Source organism: Haliotis cracherodii, unplaced genomic scaffold, assembly GCF_022045235.1.
Source record: "Haliotis cracherodii isolate W230 unplaced genomic scaffold, xgHalCrac1.p SCAF_14, whole genome shotgun sequence".
Lineage (NCBI taxonomy): Eukaryota > Metazoa > Mollusca > Gastropoda > Lepetellida > Haliotidae > Haliotis > Haliotis cracherodii.
The window spans coordinates 23,364,803-23,381,544 of record NW_027266269.1 but is presented as its reverse complement, the minus strand read 5'-3'; the positions used below and the strand labels follow the sequence as shown (position 1 = coordinate 23,381,544).

General features: G+C 41.1%; 1 protein-coding gene across 1 annotated transcript in view; it reads left to right on the top strand.

Annotated features, from left to right (window-relative positions):
* LOC139460307 (nuclear pore complex-interacting protein family member B13-like) overlaps positions 1-16,742 on the top strand; it is a 64,871-nt gene that overhangs the window by 24,032 nt on the left and 24,097 nt on the right. Inside the window, exons 6-10 of the mRNA XM_071241799.1 lie at positions 719-1,300; positions 3,551-3,726; positions 4,615-4,704; positions 13,877-14,029; positions 14,564-14,837. Of these exons, the coding sequence (XP_071097900.1) occupies positions 719-1,300; positions 3,551-3,726; positions 4,615-4,704; positions 13,877-14,029; positions 14,564-14,837 (1,275 nt within the window). The remainder of the gene's footprint in view (positions 1-718; positions 1,301-3,550; positions 3,727-4,614; positions 4,705-13,876; positions 14,030-14,563; positions 14,838-16,742) is intronic.

The following is a 16,742-nucleotide window of genomic DNA, read 5'->3' as shown; positions in this document are numbered from 1 at the left end:
ATGCTATACTCTTTTCAATTTAGCAGGGTTATACCTTTGCTAATAGCAAGATACATGCAGATGAGCAAACGGTAACGTCCTCGTTATTATTGTTTTATGGTAAAAAGAAAACACACGTTACAATTTTAACACACGATTTCTCAAATTGTAATCATAGCCTTATTTGACAAGACACTACACCGTCAGTTGTAAAGATTTTCAGTTCATTTGTTTTATTTTGGATGGATGTAATTGTAGATTAGGATTCCACTCTTAACTCAATACCGACCACGTGGTCCCTTTACCGGTAGCCTTCCCCATATATATTTTTTGGCAATAGTTTATAAGGTAAACGAGATGATTGTTCTTGGCATACGACGTGTTTCGCATCTTAATCTTGCTTTTGTCTTTGCATCTTTGACAATGACCTTGAGATAGTCATACAGTTTCACTGTAAACGTGTTATGTATTTATGGTTTGTTTGCGTAACGCTACACTCATTAACACTCAGATCTGTGATTAATGTGAAAGACATAATATCCTTTTTCGTACACTGCTTTAAGACTTACATTTTACAGAACATACAGATTGTCCAGCGATCATCTATTTCTTTTTTCAACACCTGAGGCAAAAAGTAATTACAGTATTTTCTGAAACAAATCTTTTTGAAATACAAATCCCAACCCCTACCACCTTCAGATGATCAGTCACTACATGATGTTGTTTCTTGCATCCACAGGGTACACCGTCAAATCTGCAACACCCACACAGGACACCGACAAATCTGCATCACCCACACGGGACATCAACAAATCTCCATCACCCACACAGGACACCCACAAATCTCCACCATCAACACAGGACACCCACAAATCTCCACCGCCTACACAGAACACCCACAAATCTGCACCACCCACACAGGACACCGACAAATATGCACCACCCACACAGGACACCAACAAATCTGCACCATCCACACAGGACACCGACAAATCTGCACCACCCACACAAGACACCGACAAATCTCCACCACCCACACAGGACATCAACAAACCTGCACCACCCGAACAGGACACCGACAAATCTGTACCACCCACACAGGACATCAACAAATCTCCACCACCCACACAGGACATCAACAAATCTGCACCATCCACACATAATGTCCAAAAATCTCCTGTGCTCCAAGTCAAAGCCTCATCAACCCTGCAGAACGAGAAACCTGCGGGACACGTAGGTCCTTCCAAAAGTAAGGGACTTAGAAAAGAGGGGAAAAACAGAATGACGAAGATTTTCAGGAAGCCAAAGATCGCAAAAGCAGGTAGGTTCATAAACAGGATACACTGCAATGTATACACATAAAAAAAGAGGTTAAGCACCTCCCAAAAATTTTCTGTATAGTAAACAAGAATAACGAACATGACAAAATTGAAAGAGTAGACTGGATAAAACATTTTTGTAAAGTTTGTAAAGAGCAACCATCTTAGAACAAACAAAACAAAATGAAATTTTAATTGAGATATGGTTGCCCAAACACGGGTACTGCTTTTACCACAACATAACACCCACTATAAGTATAACACTGCTTATCTGGAACAACGATAAATTATTGCACATAATGACTAAAAGTGTCTATTAACGTCCATTAATGACATTCGCGTGTCAAAAAGTTAAATAACGGGTAGGGCCACCGCGTGCCCGGATGACAGCCTCGACCCTTCTCCTCATCCCTCCAGTCAGACGACGGATCATATCATGGGGAAATAGCGCCCAATTATGATGCAAAGCTGTTGCCAATTCATCCAGATTGTGTGGAGGAGGATCCATTGCCTGCACTCTGCGCCCAAGAATGTCCCAAATGTGCTCCATAGGGTTAAGACCTGGATACACTGCAGGCCATGGTAGAGTTGCAATGTTGTTGTTTGCCAAATATGCAGCCATAGCTCTTAAACAGTGGGGTCTAGCGTTATCGTCAACGAACAGGGGTCTTGATGCCAGAGGGTGGTTGTCAAAATGGGGAACAACAACTGGTTCCAGAACTTCCCGGATGTAACGTTCACCATTGAGATTGCCCGTATAGTCACAAGGTCTAGCTTACAATTGTAGGATACGCACCCTCATATCATCACGGAGCCACCACCAAACGGAACAGTTGGTTTAATGTTCTTGGGGGTGTATGCTGTATCTTGGTGCCTCCACACTCTCGTTCGGCCATCATTCACATGCAGCTGAAACCTGCTTTCATCTGACCAATGGATTCGTCTCCATGTTCTGAGGTCCCACCCTTTGTGTGCCAAACACGCAGTCTTCGACGACGTTGTACCAGTAGGGGGCGTTTGACGACTGTTCGGGCACTCATTCCAGCAGCTCTCCTTCTTTGCCATTTTCATACTTCACGACTACACAAATCAGTTTACGCTGTTTTCAGTACCAGTATTTGCTGCGTGAACACACTTTCTTTTGCTGATTGCTAGGGAGGCTTGATGCACGTGCAAATCACGGGATATTGGGACGTGACCATCACGCATTAACGGTCACATTATTCGGACAAAACAACATTAATATCATAATTAGTATTGCCATCAACATTAAGCATTATGGCAGTGTATTATCATACATAATATTCGGGGGTGATTAACTTTTTTTATGTGTATATATATCGGAATGATATGACACTGACTTATTCGGCACCTCTCACTCTCTCGCAAGACGACTCGCCCACATGTACAGATCGAACAATGTTATGTAAAACACGACAAGCAAGTCAGAATGCGCGTTTGACTACGCACTTTGGTCAAGGAATCACCCCTAAATACTTTATTAGTTATATTTTGTGTCTAAATATACCAAAACGACAGTCACAATTGCATTTTCACAATGAAAAACGCAATCGGCAAACATCGCCCCCTTTTCCTAAACGCAAAGAAGACTCAGCTGTGAATATTGGAAATGGATTAACAGTAAACAGGTCTCCGCCTAAACATGCTCGCGGATGTACATTGTTGCGCCAAAGTTTTATCCTAAATATATTCAAAAGATGTATGCATATACACAACAACGCTTTGGAAATATAGTTCCAACACGGAGACTGTAAAATAAAGTCACGTTAGCAGTAATGATAATAGCTATAACATCTACCATAAAAGGTCATTGAATTTGCTAAACAAAGTATTTGTGATCTATCGCCACAGGTAATCACACACAACCACCAGATTATCTGTATTCTGTGGTATTTCCGTCTGACAAGGCGTTCATAGCTGTCGACAGTAAGCTAGAATGTTTACATCACGTGACGGTCATGTGCTAACGAGTTCTATCAAAAATAGTTCCGGCTTACATTGGCTACGAGACACCTCAGAGGTCTGTTTTCAGCAAAAATGGCCGATTGGTCATACAACTAACAATGGCGGATGTGGTTAACAAATTGACTAGGTTTTCCACTGTGCACGATTGCGCAAAGACCATAACCGAGATGACAATGGTGCGAGTCGTCATTGTGCTTGCTCCGGTATAACACGACTGGTCACAATGACACAACCGCTCTTTGTAATATTGAAATTCTGTGTTTCAGCGAATGCATTCGTCCGGAGCACGTATAGGGTTGTGACAGAGACTGGGAAAACTAAAGACAGTTCCACTGACTGCTTGGTACATCTCAGAGTCTACGGTTACAAGAATAACGTTGAGGTGTTTTACCTGCATAAAGATATCCACGATATGGATGCAGGAAAGGTCGATAGGTTTCAGGTATGTTGATGTATCGGTTGATTTTTGTGTGTTTGTTGTAACGCCGCATTGAGTGCTCATAGGTGAGGTGAGGTGAAATTTAGTTTAACGTCGCGTCCAAGATTATTGCACTAATATAGCGACGTGCATGTACGTTTATGTGTTTGTGTGGCTGCTTGTACTAGTCCGGACTATAGTGCTAGCCCACTAACATGAATACCCCACTCAGACACAGTATACTGACTCCCGAGCCGACCAGTCCTTGTTTTAGCCCCTTAATGTACCAGGGTAACAACAAGTACCATCTTTTAACGTCTTTTGGTATGACGCGGCCGGGGATCGAACCCTGGGCCTTCCCCTCTCCGGGCGGACGCTCTACCACTAGACCACGGAGGCGGTCGAGTGCTCATTAATCCACGCGTATATCGCGTATAGACGTTTATGTTCACAACTCCTTGATAGTATCCCTACTATATTCCACCTATATGACGGATATCTTTGAATAGATTGACCCGTGAAGATCCCGGTTCGAAGTTATTAGTCTTCAGCCAACCACGCTTGTCGTAAGAGGCGAATAACGGGATCGGGTAACCAGGCTTGCTCACTTTGTTGACGCATGTCATCGTATCGTATCCCAATTCCGTAGATCGATGCTCCGTGGTCCAGACTAATCTATTTCCAGACTGCTATCACATGAGTGCTGCGTTAAACAACAAACAAACAAACTGTAAATAAACTGATCGCGTGAAAAGGCTTGATGGACCAAACTTTATTATTTACAGACGCCAAAATAGAGCTGGAATATTTCCTGAGTACGGCTAAAACATGTTCATATTGGAGTCTATGTGTTAGCCTTGGCACAACGACACCCCTATATTAGTTTATAATAATGCTAATATCTATTTCCAGTTCACCAGGACCAAAGACATAGGACATATTACAAAAATGGAGCTTTTCATTAAGAAGTTTGGAATAGCGCCGGCCTGGTTTTGTGTTAGGGTGAGTAGAAATAATGTTATTCATATTTTCTGTTCACTCGTGTTCATACGTCTAGATCCTGCTTCGAATCCTAACATCCTCAAACCAGTGGTGATTCCCACAGTGGTATTGTTAAAAAATTGTAGCGCTAAACCCCTGGTTGCCACAGTGGTATTGTTGAAGTATTGCAGCGTTAATCCCCTGGTTGCCACAGTGGTATTGTTGAAATATTGTAGCTTTAAACCCTGGTTGCCACAGTGGTATTGTTGAAATATTGCAGCGTTAATTCTCTGGTTGCCACACTGGTATTGTTGAAATATTGCAGCGTTAACCCTTGGTTGTCACAGTGGTTTTGTTGAAATATTGCAGTGTTAACTCCCTGGTTGCCACAGTGGTATTGTTGAAATATTGCAGCGTTAAACCCTGGCTGCCAGAGTGGTATTGTTGAAATATTGCAGCGTTAAACCCTGGTTGCCACAGTGGTGTTGTTGAAAATGTGCAGTGTCAACCCCCTGGTTGCCACAGTGGTATTGTTGAAATATTGCAGTGTTAACTCCCTGGTTGCCACAGTGGTATTGTTGAAACATTGCAGCGTTAAACCCTGTTTACCACAGTGGTATTGTTGAAATATTGCAGCGTTAAACCCTTGTCGCCATAGTGATGTTGCTGAAAAATCTCAGCGTTAATCCCCTGGTTGCCACAGTGGTATTGTTAAAACATTGCACCGCTAAACCCTGGTTGCCACAGTGGTATTGTTGAAATATTGCAGCGTAAAGCCCCTGGTTCTCACAGTGGTATTGTTGAAATATTGCAGTGTTAAACCCTGGTTGCCACACTGGTATTGTTGAAATATTGCATTGTTAACCCCCTGGTTGTCACAGTGGTATTGTTGAAATATTGCAGCGTCAAACCCTGGTTGTAACAGTGGTATTGTTGAAATATTGCAGCGTTAAACCCTGGTTGTCGCAGTGGTGTTGTGGAAATGTTGCAGCGTTAAACCCTGGTTGTCACAGTGACAGGCACATTCCCCCTCTTCAACATAGACCATGTATACAAAATACATCAGTTTTGATTTTTTTCTTAGGTGTCCTCCATTATTCCGTTTAAAAAAAACCCAGAAAGTTTGCAGACACGAAAGTGGAAGTTAATTTTCCATGTTGAATAGTGTTTACAAAATCACGTTTTGCGTATTGATCACACGCCTATCACATCACATATATTTCACACTCAGCTGCGATCCATACCTCCCTGAATCGTTATACATGAAAAAACTAAATGTCTTTAATTTGTCACTAAAGTAAATGGAGAAATGAAGAAAGTCCTAAACGTTGCGTGCACATTTTGGTAGTTTCTTTGAGGTGACGTTCGGGTGAATGAATCATTCTTTCTTGCAGTTAACACACTGACAGAAATAGTAGAGTTCACTAACTTAGTCAATAAATTTCACTGTCCACACATACACTAACATGTTAGTAAATGTTACTAAACTTTTACTAAATAGACTAGTATGTGGTCTATAGTAGACAGTAAAATTGACTAACCACTGCAGTGCCGTACCCAGAACCCCCTCCCCGCTGGATTCTTTATAGAAAACAGTGTTATTTGAATCAAGTTGGGGACAAGTGATACTTGTGCCAATATTTGCACCCCCTGTCAAAAATGTTAACTTCGGCCTTACACTGCAATAGTATATTGAATTTGCTTGTCGTAAGTTCTACTACACTGAAAAGAAATGTCGTTTCTTGCGCTCATACTGTGCGCTCTGTTGACAGCTGCTGATTTCTATTTAATGGCAAACTTATGTTGATAATTTTGTCAGTGACGAACAAATAACATTAACAGTGCTACAAAGCCAATATACAGGTAGCACTCTGATTCATATCTAGCAATCATCTACTTTTCATGGCACTGCGCATGTCACGTGGTCGAGGCGCCCGATCAGAAATCTGATACCCTGTGATTCAGTCTGGCTTTGGAACATGTAGACGCTTTCTCATCGTCTAGTCAGCAACATGCATTTCAGTGGCCTGGCAGAAGTCAACAGCGATTTGACTGGCTGTTTGAGCTAGATTTCTTGAAACCTGGTTTCTGATGGACCAATCCTGGGCTTTGGTTGTTTTACGCCATGTGCGGGGCCGATCGTTGTAATTTTTGTCTGCAGACACATATTGCAAAGTCTGCAAATCACAGACATTGAACAAGTGCAACCTCACGCTGAGGTCTACTACTTTAAAGGATGTCAGTGACCCTTAAGCGTTCATCAAGTTGTAGACGACACATTCAAAATCGATCACAAATACAGTAGCACAAGTAGAGAGCTTACACGTAACTGTAGGTAATAGAAATCAACATTACCAATGGCTCAGAACGATTACACATTCATTCCACTGAAGTCGAACAAAACCAAGAATGACCCTACCCACGTGCACGGAGGAATTGCAATATTTTGGATGTATTGGGCTGCGAGGTTTTTGTTTCAGGGCAGTTTTATCTCTGGCAGTCATTTTTCAAAGGTTTGACGACCGACCATAACAATTTTTATTTCATGGTTCTCCACTTGGAGCCTCGTGAAGATTCCGGGGTAGAATAGGTCTTCAGCAACCCATGCATGCCGTAAAAGGCGACTATGCTTGTCGTACGAGGCGATTAAAATGATCAGGTGGTCAGACTCATTGACTTGGTTGATGCATGCCATCGATCCCAATTGCCCGGATCGATGCTGATGATATCAATCACTGGATTGTCTGGTCCAGACTCGATTATTTACAGACCACCGTCATAAAGCTGGAATATTGCTGATTGTGGCCTTAAACAAATAAACAAACAAACTTGTCTTGGAGAGTCTGTATAGTCGAATAAGGGGACTGTTATGAATGATATTCTTGCTGCAGTATTTGAGTGTGTAGTGCGAAGTAAGTAATACGTTCCAAGTGTATGAGAAACGTCATGCAACAAGTCGAGTGAACTACTAATATCGCTTGTTTCAATTTCATAACATTGTCATTTGGTTGGATACCACTTGTAGCGCTGGGTCATACAAACCAGACTCACAGCGAAGCTTTGGTGTCGAACAAATGGTGGGGGCACGGGTGGCCAAGTCGTCTAAGGCGCCGCGATTCGCTGTGCAGAGTTGCCTCCCTTGCATCCCAGAAACCTATGATTGTGGGTTCGAATCCCGGCTCGCCCCAATTATGTTTCCAGGTTTGTCAGCACCATACCCGTGCTCGTGGGTTAAACATCTTAGACCTGCATCTCTTCGGGCTTTCCTCCCACATTAAGCTGACACGCCGTGATATAACTGGAATACTGTTAAAAGCGGCGTTAAAACCCAACTCACTCACTCACTCGAACAAATGGTTTACAGGATGATGCGTTTATGATCATTCGAAGCTTTGTTCACATTTCAGATAGCACTAGAACGGCGTCGTCAATATACCAGACACACACAAGTTGAGGCGTTTGTCTCTTCATTAAACCGATGGTTTGTGGAGAACGAGGGAAAATTTTTTCTAATCAATGAGTTTACCTACAACATACCTTTCAAACTGTGGAAAAGTTATCGCAAAGAATAGAATTTAATAGGTAACATGAATGACACGTCGATCAAAGGATAACAAGAAACGTTCGACGCGTATACACTGAGATGTTTTCATCAAAAGTTCATGTCTGTAATGGTTGAAAACCGTTTTCTAAGTGTTCCTCTTTTTTGTAAAAAAGAACAAATCTCTGATTCAATTTGATATTGTTGATTTTATATATTTATTGTCCCAAAAGATTTTTGATAATAAAAACTCCAGTTTCCACCCTTACCGAACTACGCTGGAATTTCGTGACTTAGAGATACCAGTGTTACGAGTTATGTCCCTTCTAATGACCAATCTCTCATATCACTTGCACTTGCTTCAAACAAAATGGCGGCGCGTAGTTAAGACGATCTGATTTTTTAAAATAAAATGGGTCTTAACGGACGAAGTGCATCAAATCATTTACTCACCTTGATTAAAAACATGAAAAGATTTGGACGCCCAGTTGACGGTACATATGCTTTGCAAATCCTACAGTCGAACGAAATCTGCACGCTGAAATCCATGTTGTTTACGAACCGTATGTCTAATTCGTTTCGAGATTTTGATTGTACTATACATAGACTCGTAAGTCCAGCCAAAATGTAACTCCGGAATTCCAGCCTAGTTCGGCAAGGGTGGAATCTGGACTTTTACTATCAGTTACCTCCCATGCCCCGGGATGCTGAATGGTATCACTGGACATTATCAAATGTCAGGGAGATCGCCACAGCAGTCCTGCTACATCCAGATCCGTCGCATTCGAGACAAAACAGTCGCTGCAACACGTCGCCTTCTGCATATTTATGACCTGCCGGAATCCAAGCCAGATGGCCCCACGTTGGCGTTGATTTTTACATCAACATGATCGACTTTAGGGGCTGCAGTGGTGGTGATTACATCATCAGCGGCTTCTTCAACGTTATCGTAGCATTTGGTTTAGTGACGAAGATTATATACCTGAAAACCATCTTGAAAATTAAATTATACCTATTGTACCCAGAGAGCATTTTAATATATTTCATTTCATGTTGCTTTTGATCTTTGGTTTCATCAAAACAGCCGGGCAAATGATAGCACACGCCTAAAAACTGGATTGGCCTAAAAATTGAAACAGTCCTCAACTATATATATATATATATATATATATATATATATATTGACCGGCAGTTTATCTCGCAGCATCCATAACACCCAATGGACTAGCAAATACTTAAAACTTGTTGCTAATCTGACCAAAGGGGTGTGCTCATATTCCTCGATAAAAGAAACGTTTTTGTCACATGTCAAGTTTGGCGGTTTTAATGAGATCACACGCAGTTATTGTTTCCGCTCGACAACGTCAACAGAATAAGAAAAGGTATGTTCTCCCTTCTCATGTCCTGTATACCATATTTCAGAAATGTCATGTTTGATAGTCAGGAAAATCGTAACTGATGAGGTGTAAGGTAACCGGAGTGAGTGAGTGAGTTTTCTTTAACGGCTCTTTTAACAGTATTCCAGTTATATCATTGCGTGTCAGCTTAATGTGGGTGGAAAGCCTGAATTGATGCAGGTCTCAGACGTTTAACTTCGGTGAAACCCACGGGCACGGGTGCTGACAAACCTAGAAACATAATCAGGGCCAACCGGGATTCGAACCAATCATAGGTTTCTGGCGTGCCCAAGGGACGCAACTCTACACAGTGAATTGCGGCGCTTTAGACGACTGGGCCACCCGTGCCCCCGAAATTAACCTGAGAGGAACTGATGGGACACGAGTAGAGACCTTAGAACTTCAATATACAGAGAGGTCTAGTGGCAGGAACTGATGTGACACGAGTAAAGAACTTTGACCTTCAATATACAGACAGGTCTAGTGGCATTAACTGATGTGACACGAGAAGAGAACTTACACCTTCAATATACAGACAGGTCTAGTGACAGGAGTGAGTGAGTGAGTGAGCTTTGTTTAACGCCTCTTTTAACAGTATTCCAGTTATATGAAGGCGTGTCAGCTTGATGTGGGAGGAAAGCCCGAAGCGATGCAGGTCTCAGACGTTTATCACTTCGGTGAAACCCACGAGCACGGATATGGTGCTGACAAACCTAGAAACATAATCAGGGCGAACTGGGATTCGAACCCACAATAATAGGTTTCTGGCGTGTCCAAGGGACGCAACTCTGCACAGCGAATCGCGGTGCTTTAGACGACTGGGCCACCCGTACCCTCGAAATTAACCTGAGAGGAACTGATGTGACACAAGTAGAGACCTTAGAACTTTTATATACAGACAGGTCTAGTGGCAGGAACTGATGTGACAAGAGTAAAGAACTTAGACCTTCTATATACAGACAGGTCTAGTGGCAGGAACTGATGTGACAAGAGTAAAGAACTTAGACCTTCAATATGCAGACAAGTCTAGTGGCAGGAACTGATGTGACACGAGAAGAGAACTTACACCTTCAATATACAGACAGGTATAGTGGCGGGAACTGATGTGATACAAGAAGAGAACTTAGACCTTCAATATGCAGACAGGTCTAGTGGCAGGAACTGATGACCTGAGTAAAGAACTTAGACCTTCAATATACAGACAGGTATATGAGAGGAACTGATGTGACACGAGTAAAGAACTTAGACTTTCAATATACAGACAGGTCTAGTGGCAGGAACTGATATGACACGAGAAGAGAACTTAGACCTTAGGTATACAGACAGAATTAGTGTCAGGAACTGATGTGACAAGAGAAGAGAACTTAGACCTCCGATATACAGACAGGTTTAGTGCCAGGAAATGATGTGACACGAGAAGAGAACTTAGACCTTCAATATATATACAGTTTTAGTGTAGGGAACTTATGTGACACGAGAAGGGAAATTAGACCTTCAATATACAGACAGGTTTAGTAGCAGGACGGGTAGGATGTAGTTAATCTTTTGCAGATAATCCCCTTTTCTAAATAATCAAACTATTTGTTTTGTTCTAACCGAGGAATTCGAAAGTTTGTTTTGAATACATATCTTGATTATCATAATATCTCCCTATAACAGAAATATTACGTTTGACAGTAATGGTAAATCGGTCGCAATTAAAGGAGGTATGAAGTATGAAATGTGAAATGTACTGATGTGACACGAGAAGAGAACTTAGACCTTCAATATACAGACAGTTTTAGTGTCAGGAACTGATGTGACACGAGAAGAGGACTTAGACCTTCAATATGCAGACAGGTCTAGTAGCATGAACTGATGTGACACGAGAAGAGAACTTACACCTTCCCTATACAGACAGGTCTAGTGGCAGGAACTGATGTGACACGAGTAGTGAACATAGACCTTCAATATATATACAGTTTTAGTGTAAGGAACTTATGTGACACGAGAAGGGAACTTAGACCTTCAATATACAGACAGGTCTAGTGGCAGAAACTGATGTGACACGAGAAGAGAACTTAGACCTTCCCTATACAGACAGGTTTAGTGTTGGGAACTATTGTGATGTAGTTAATCTTTTGCAGATAATTCCCTCGTCTAAATAAACTTTTTGTTTTGATCTCCGTTGTCTTCACAACTCATCTTCACACAGAGAATCATTCACTTTCTTAAAAATAGCAAACAAATTATATCGATGTTGATAATAATATCCATTTCTTTAATCTGTAATAGTGAGTGAGTGAGTTGAGATTTAACGTCACATCGGGAATATTTCAGCCATACCGTGACGTGATAAAGTTAAACATTGACATCAAACATATTGAGTGTGCATAAAACTTGTCTACGAAGAATAGTATAATTATTAGACTAATACAGGTTTGAGGTAAAACTAGTTTTAGAACACGTGAAAGAGCAAACTATCAGTAAACAACAGATTATTAAAAAGGGCTACAGAATGCCAGCAACGAAAAATTTAGGGACCGTGGGGACCTACGATACTTTCTCCAGCAGGATTGACACCATTCCGTCGCCTGCTGGCTATGGTATGCCATTTTAGCCATCAATTAAAAGAACAAATATTCTGCAATTAAAACCAAGATAGGAATAACATACTTTGAAAGACATGGACTGACAATACCCTCTCAGGGGGACAATAAGTTGACACTTCTTCAAACCCCGTAAAAGGCACAGCCATAAACAATCTCGGTTAATAATAATACACTACCAATTAATAAGAAACACATATTTACATCAAAATTATGTCAATAAGTTCTATTTCTGTTAAAACACCAATAATTTAATGAGAGCTAATATTGTTACAAAGGTCCTTTAGCGATGAAAACTTTGAAATATGGATCCCTTGTGATGAAAAAATCAACACGGTCAAGCAGGACATGTTTGACCGTGATTTTATCATTACAAGGGATACAGAATGGAGGATCCTCACCTTTTAAAAAAAAATGGAGGATCCTCGCCTTTTGATAAATCTTCATGGTTATAGCTGCTGTGGCCAATACGACATCATCGTTAAATGACCTCTTCCAATCCCAAGATTGACAACCCAAGTAGGTGTAACCGATATTTGATTTTATTGATACCCTCTTGGTTGTCCCACTTCTTTTGCATGAGATCTCGGATGTAACATCTAATCACATATTTGTAATCACTGTATGGGATAAGAAGTGGTGTCACAGATTTACAGCAGCAGCAGCCATTGTATTTCCCTTTATGCCCTCGTGACTGGGCAACCAACAAAAGACGACGGCATTAGCCACTTTAGCAACTGAGAGTGTCACGTGTGTTTATTCTGGTATATACACATCATATACTGTGCAACTGAGTGTTACGTCTGTTTATCATGGTAAATACGCATCATATATACCCTGCACCTGAGTGTAACGTCTGTTTATCATAGTACATACGCATCATATACACCCTGCAACTTACTGTTGTACGTCTGTTTATTCGGGAATATGTTTTAACCAGATTTATTTTGCAATGAAATGGATCAGCAAATAAGCCATTAGCTCATCTTTTTGTCATCAATAATTTTGTCATTCAATTGTCAACATTGTCCAGTTCGAAAATGACTTCCGATCGGAACGTGGCCAGAGGAGGGAAATCGCAGTGTTCTGTTGCACGCCACTTCAACGTCTACCATAGCACCATTTGCCGCCTTTTATGACCGATACACACAGTTCAATTCCACTGCAGACGTCCGAGAACCGGCCGACCAAGAGTTACCACCCCTGCACAGTATCGCTACGTCATCGCAATGTCACAGCTGCGTAGACTACATGACGCATCCCTGGTTTGAGGAGGATATCGGGCTGTATGGAACCATCGTTGCGAGGCTGGAATCCGACCCAGAAGACCACTTATCGTCCCTGTTTCGCAACAGATCCACCGACAGCGACGCTTGTATGGGTGCCATATCTTACAGCCTTGGAATTTGAGAAACTGGACACGAGTGTGTGGTTAGCGATAAATCGCGATTTCTTCTTTACCGGCGTGTTTATCGTCGTCGAAAATGAGCGTGTTGCCTCACATTCTGTACGTGAATTTGACAATTTCGGTGGCGGTAGTGTAATTGTGTGGGGGCCCTATCCTACACCACAAGATCTGACTTGTTGTGGTTTACGAAATTCCGACAGCAAATCGCTACATGAATCAAAATCTTCAACCTCACCTTCTGCCAATCATTGACCGCCAGAGGGAGCTGTTTCAACAGAACAACGCTCCACCGCACACAGCTCATGTCACGGTAGACTACCTTCATAACGTCAGGATCAACGGCTTGCCCTGGTCGTCAAAATCTCCAGATCTCAACCCTGTCGAACACCTCTGGGATGAACTCGATCGACGAGTACGTCAACGTCATTAACAATTACATCGACTAACATGATGTCAAATCCTTTGTCATAAGTACATTTTTGTCTAATAAGTAATGCAACTGGAGCGAGAAATCTAGATCCAACAACAGAATCACATAAATATATCGAGAAAACGAGATACATAAGTATCAAGTTTATCTCTAAATGAGACACTTCAAGTATTGATTCCCCTTATCAGTCACACACTGAATCTACGTCTGTTATTTAGAAATGTTCAAGGTATGTTAACTCCTAACCGATCTATTGAAATGAATACATTTGAATTCACAACAAATTATTAATGGTTGTATGTCAGAGAAAAGACTATTGGAGGAATGAATATTTGCGTTGACATGTGACACCCAGTACACAAACGTCATCCTGCAGGGGTACAGCAATAGAACATCTGAACAAATCATATACTGGTACATAAGACCGTTGCGTTTCATCGAGAAGGCGTTGGATGTCATTGCTGCGTGTTTGTCTCTGAGGCGATGGTATTTAGCAACATCATATGTCTGTATCAGCAGCTTCTGGTGTTCTCTGTTCTCACAGTAGGCGCAGACATGTACGATGGTATTCTGGTGCATTTTGGAAGGAATGTTGGTCCAGGAAAGAATGATGACGAGGGTAGAGATGAAATTGCCCTCCCGTCCTCAAGACTTCGCTGTTTCGCTATGTGCGTCCGTGATCCCAGCTGTTCCAAGTGCGCCCGTTACGTCAAAGATGGAACGGATGAAGCAGCTTTTAAGGTGTTGAGAGGAAGGCACCATCATGCGGACGAGTATGTTCTTAAATGTGGTAAGTTGATATTTGGCTGTCTTTTACATCCGAGGTAAATACAATAAGTTCATCTATCCTGAAACCTCATGTGAGTGAGTGAGTGAGTGAGTATGGTTTTACGCCGCTTTTAGCAATATTCCAGCAATATCACGGCGGAGGACACCAGAAATTGTCTTCACACATTGTACCCATGTCGGGAATCGAACCCGGGTCTTCGGCGTGACGAGCGAACGCTTTAACCACTAGGCTGAAAACTCATCACGCATTATTTATTACATCTACTTACATGATATCAAATCCTTTATCACAAGAATACTTTTGTCTATACAATAATGCAACTGGAGCGATAAATCTAGATCCAACTACAGAATCACTTAAATATGTCGAGAAAATGAGATAGCATCGGTACATGAGTATCAAGTTTATCTCTGAATGAGACACTTCAAGTTTTTATTCTCCCTTATCTATCATACACTGAATCTACTTCTGTAGCTGAAATGTAGTCGAGTGTTATTTAGAAAAGTTCAAGACTTAACGATCGCATCAGACAGATACTGTGCCTACATGTGTCTAATTTTCATGATCTGTTCGTCAAATCTCATGGGGTCTGATGAAGATCGTACCTTTTTAAAATATATTTTTTAATTAAACAAAACTATTCCTGTGTCTGGATGGCAAGACATCTTTGTTGGAATTGTGTACTTTCGTGGGTTTACTTGCATGGATGTTGACAGAGTGGCCAGAATTTTATGTGTATATGTGTGTAATAACATGTACATTTTGATATCCTTGGCAGTCTTGATATCCTAATAAAATTGTCAATATTGAAACATCTAGTTCTATTCCAGGTTTGTCTTTGATCCTTTTTGCAAGGTTGTTACAGACATGTTTTACAATTTCACAATGAAAGAACATGTGTATTAAGGTTTGTTTTTCTCCTTTACAAAAATAGCAAAGATATATTCTGTATATCCCATTTTGTACAGCAACTCGTTAGTTCGCATAATTCTATTAATAATACTGTATTGGAACCATTTTGGTTTTGAGGACACGTTATATCTGTGGGGGCTACGATTAATCATTTGCAAATCATACTCCGTCATGTTACGGGCAAGATCTAGTTCCCATCCATGAAGGCATTTTTGGGATATCAGATTGTTTGGTACCTTAGTTAATAAATAAAATATTTTCCTTTCCTCATTCCTCAAAGTGTAACAGCGATCGCGATCTGTATCTTACTGCCCCACACATGGTCTGACCTAGCTTCCGGTGGAGGTTCACGGGACTCAACGTTTGAACATGAATAATACAATATGTTGACGGAAAAGCGACTAGAAAACAATATTTTGTGTTTGTATGTTAAGAGTGAGTGAGTGAGTGAGTATGGTTTTACGCCGCTTTTAGCAATATTCCAGCAATATCACGGCGGGGGACACCAGAAATGGGCTTCACACATTGTACCCATGGCGGGAATCGAACCCGGGTCTTCGGCGTGACGAGCGAACGCTTTAACCACTAGGCTACCCGACCGCCCCTTGTATGTTAAGAAAGGGAATGTATGACAACTCAATTATTGTCCAAAATGTTGTTTTTTTTATAATATTCTAAATATCAATTGCGTATTACGACCAACTGGTCCATTCAAATTAAAAGATGTATTTGTCTCTGGCAGTCTTGTCTAAAAAATAATTTTGTCGTATAGATGTCAATAAACATTTATAATAACACAATTTTTATACTAGATACTTGCGGTTTCTGTCATGTTTAAGATGCGAAAAATGTTTTCATAATTATTTTAAAGTAACCTATGTATCTCACAAACGGAAAAGTCATGCATCATTAAAAAGAAACATTAAATAAGTACATTGCATCTGCTTGTATGAGAAACGTCTAAGTTGCAATACTGATACTGATTGTATTCCA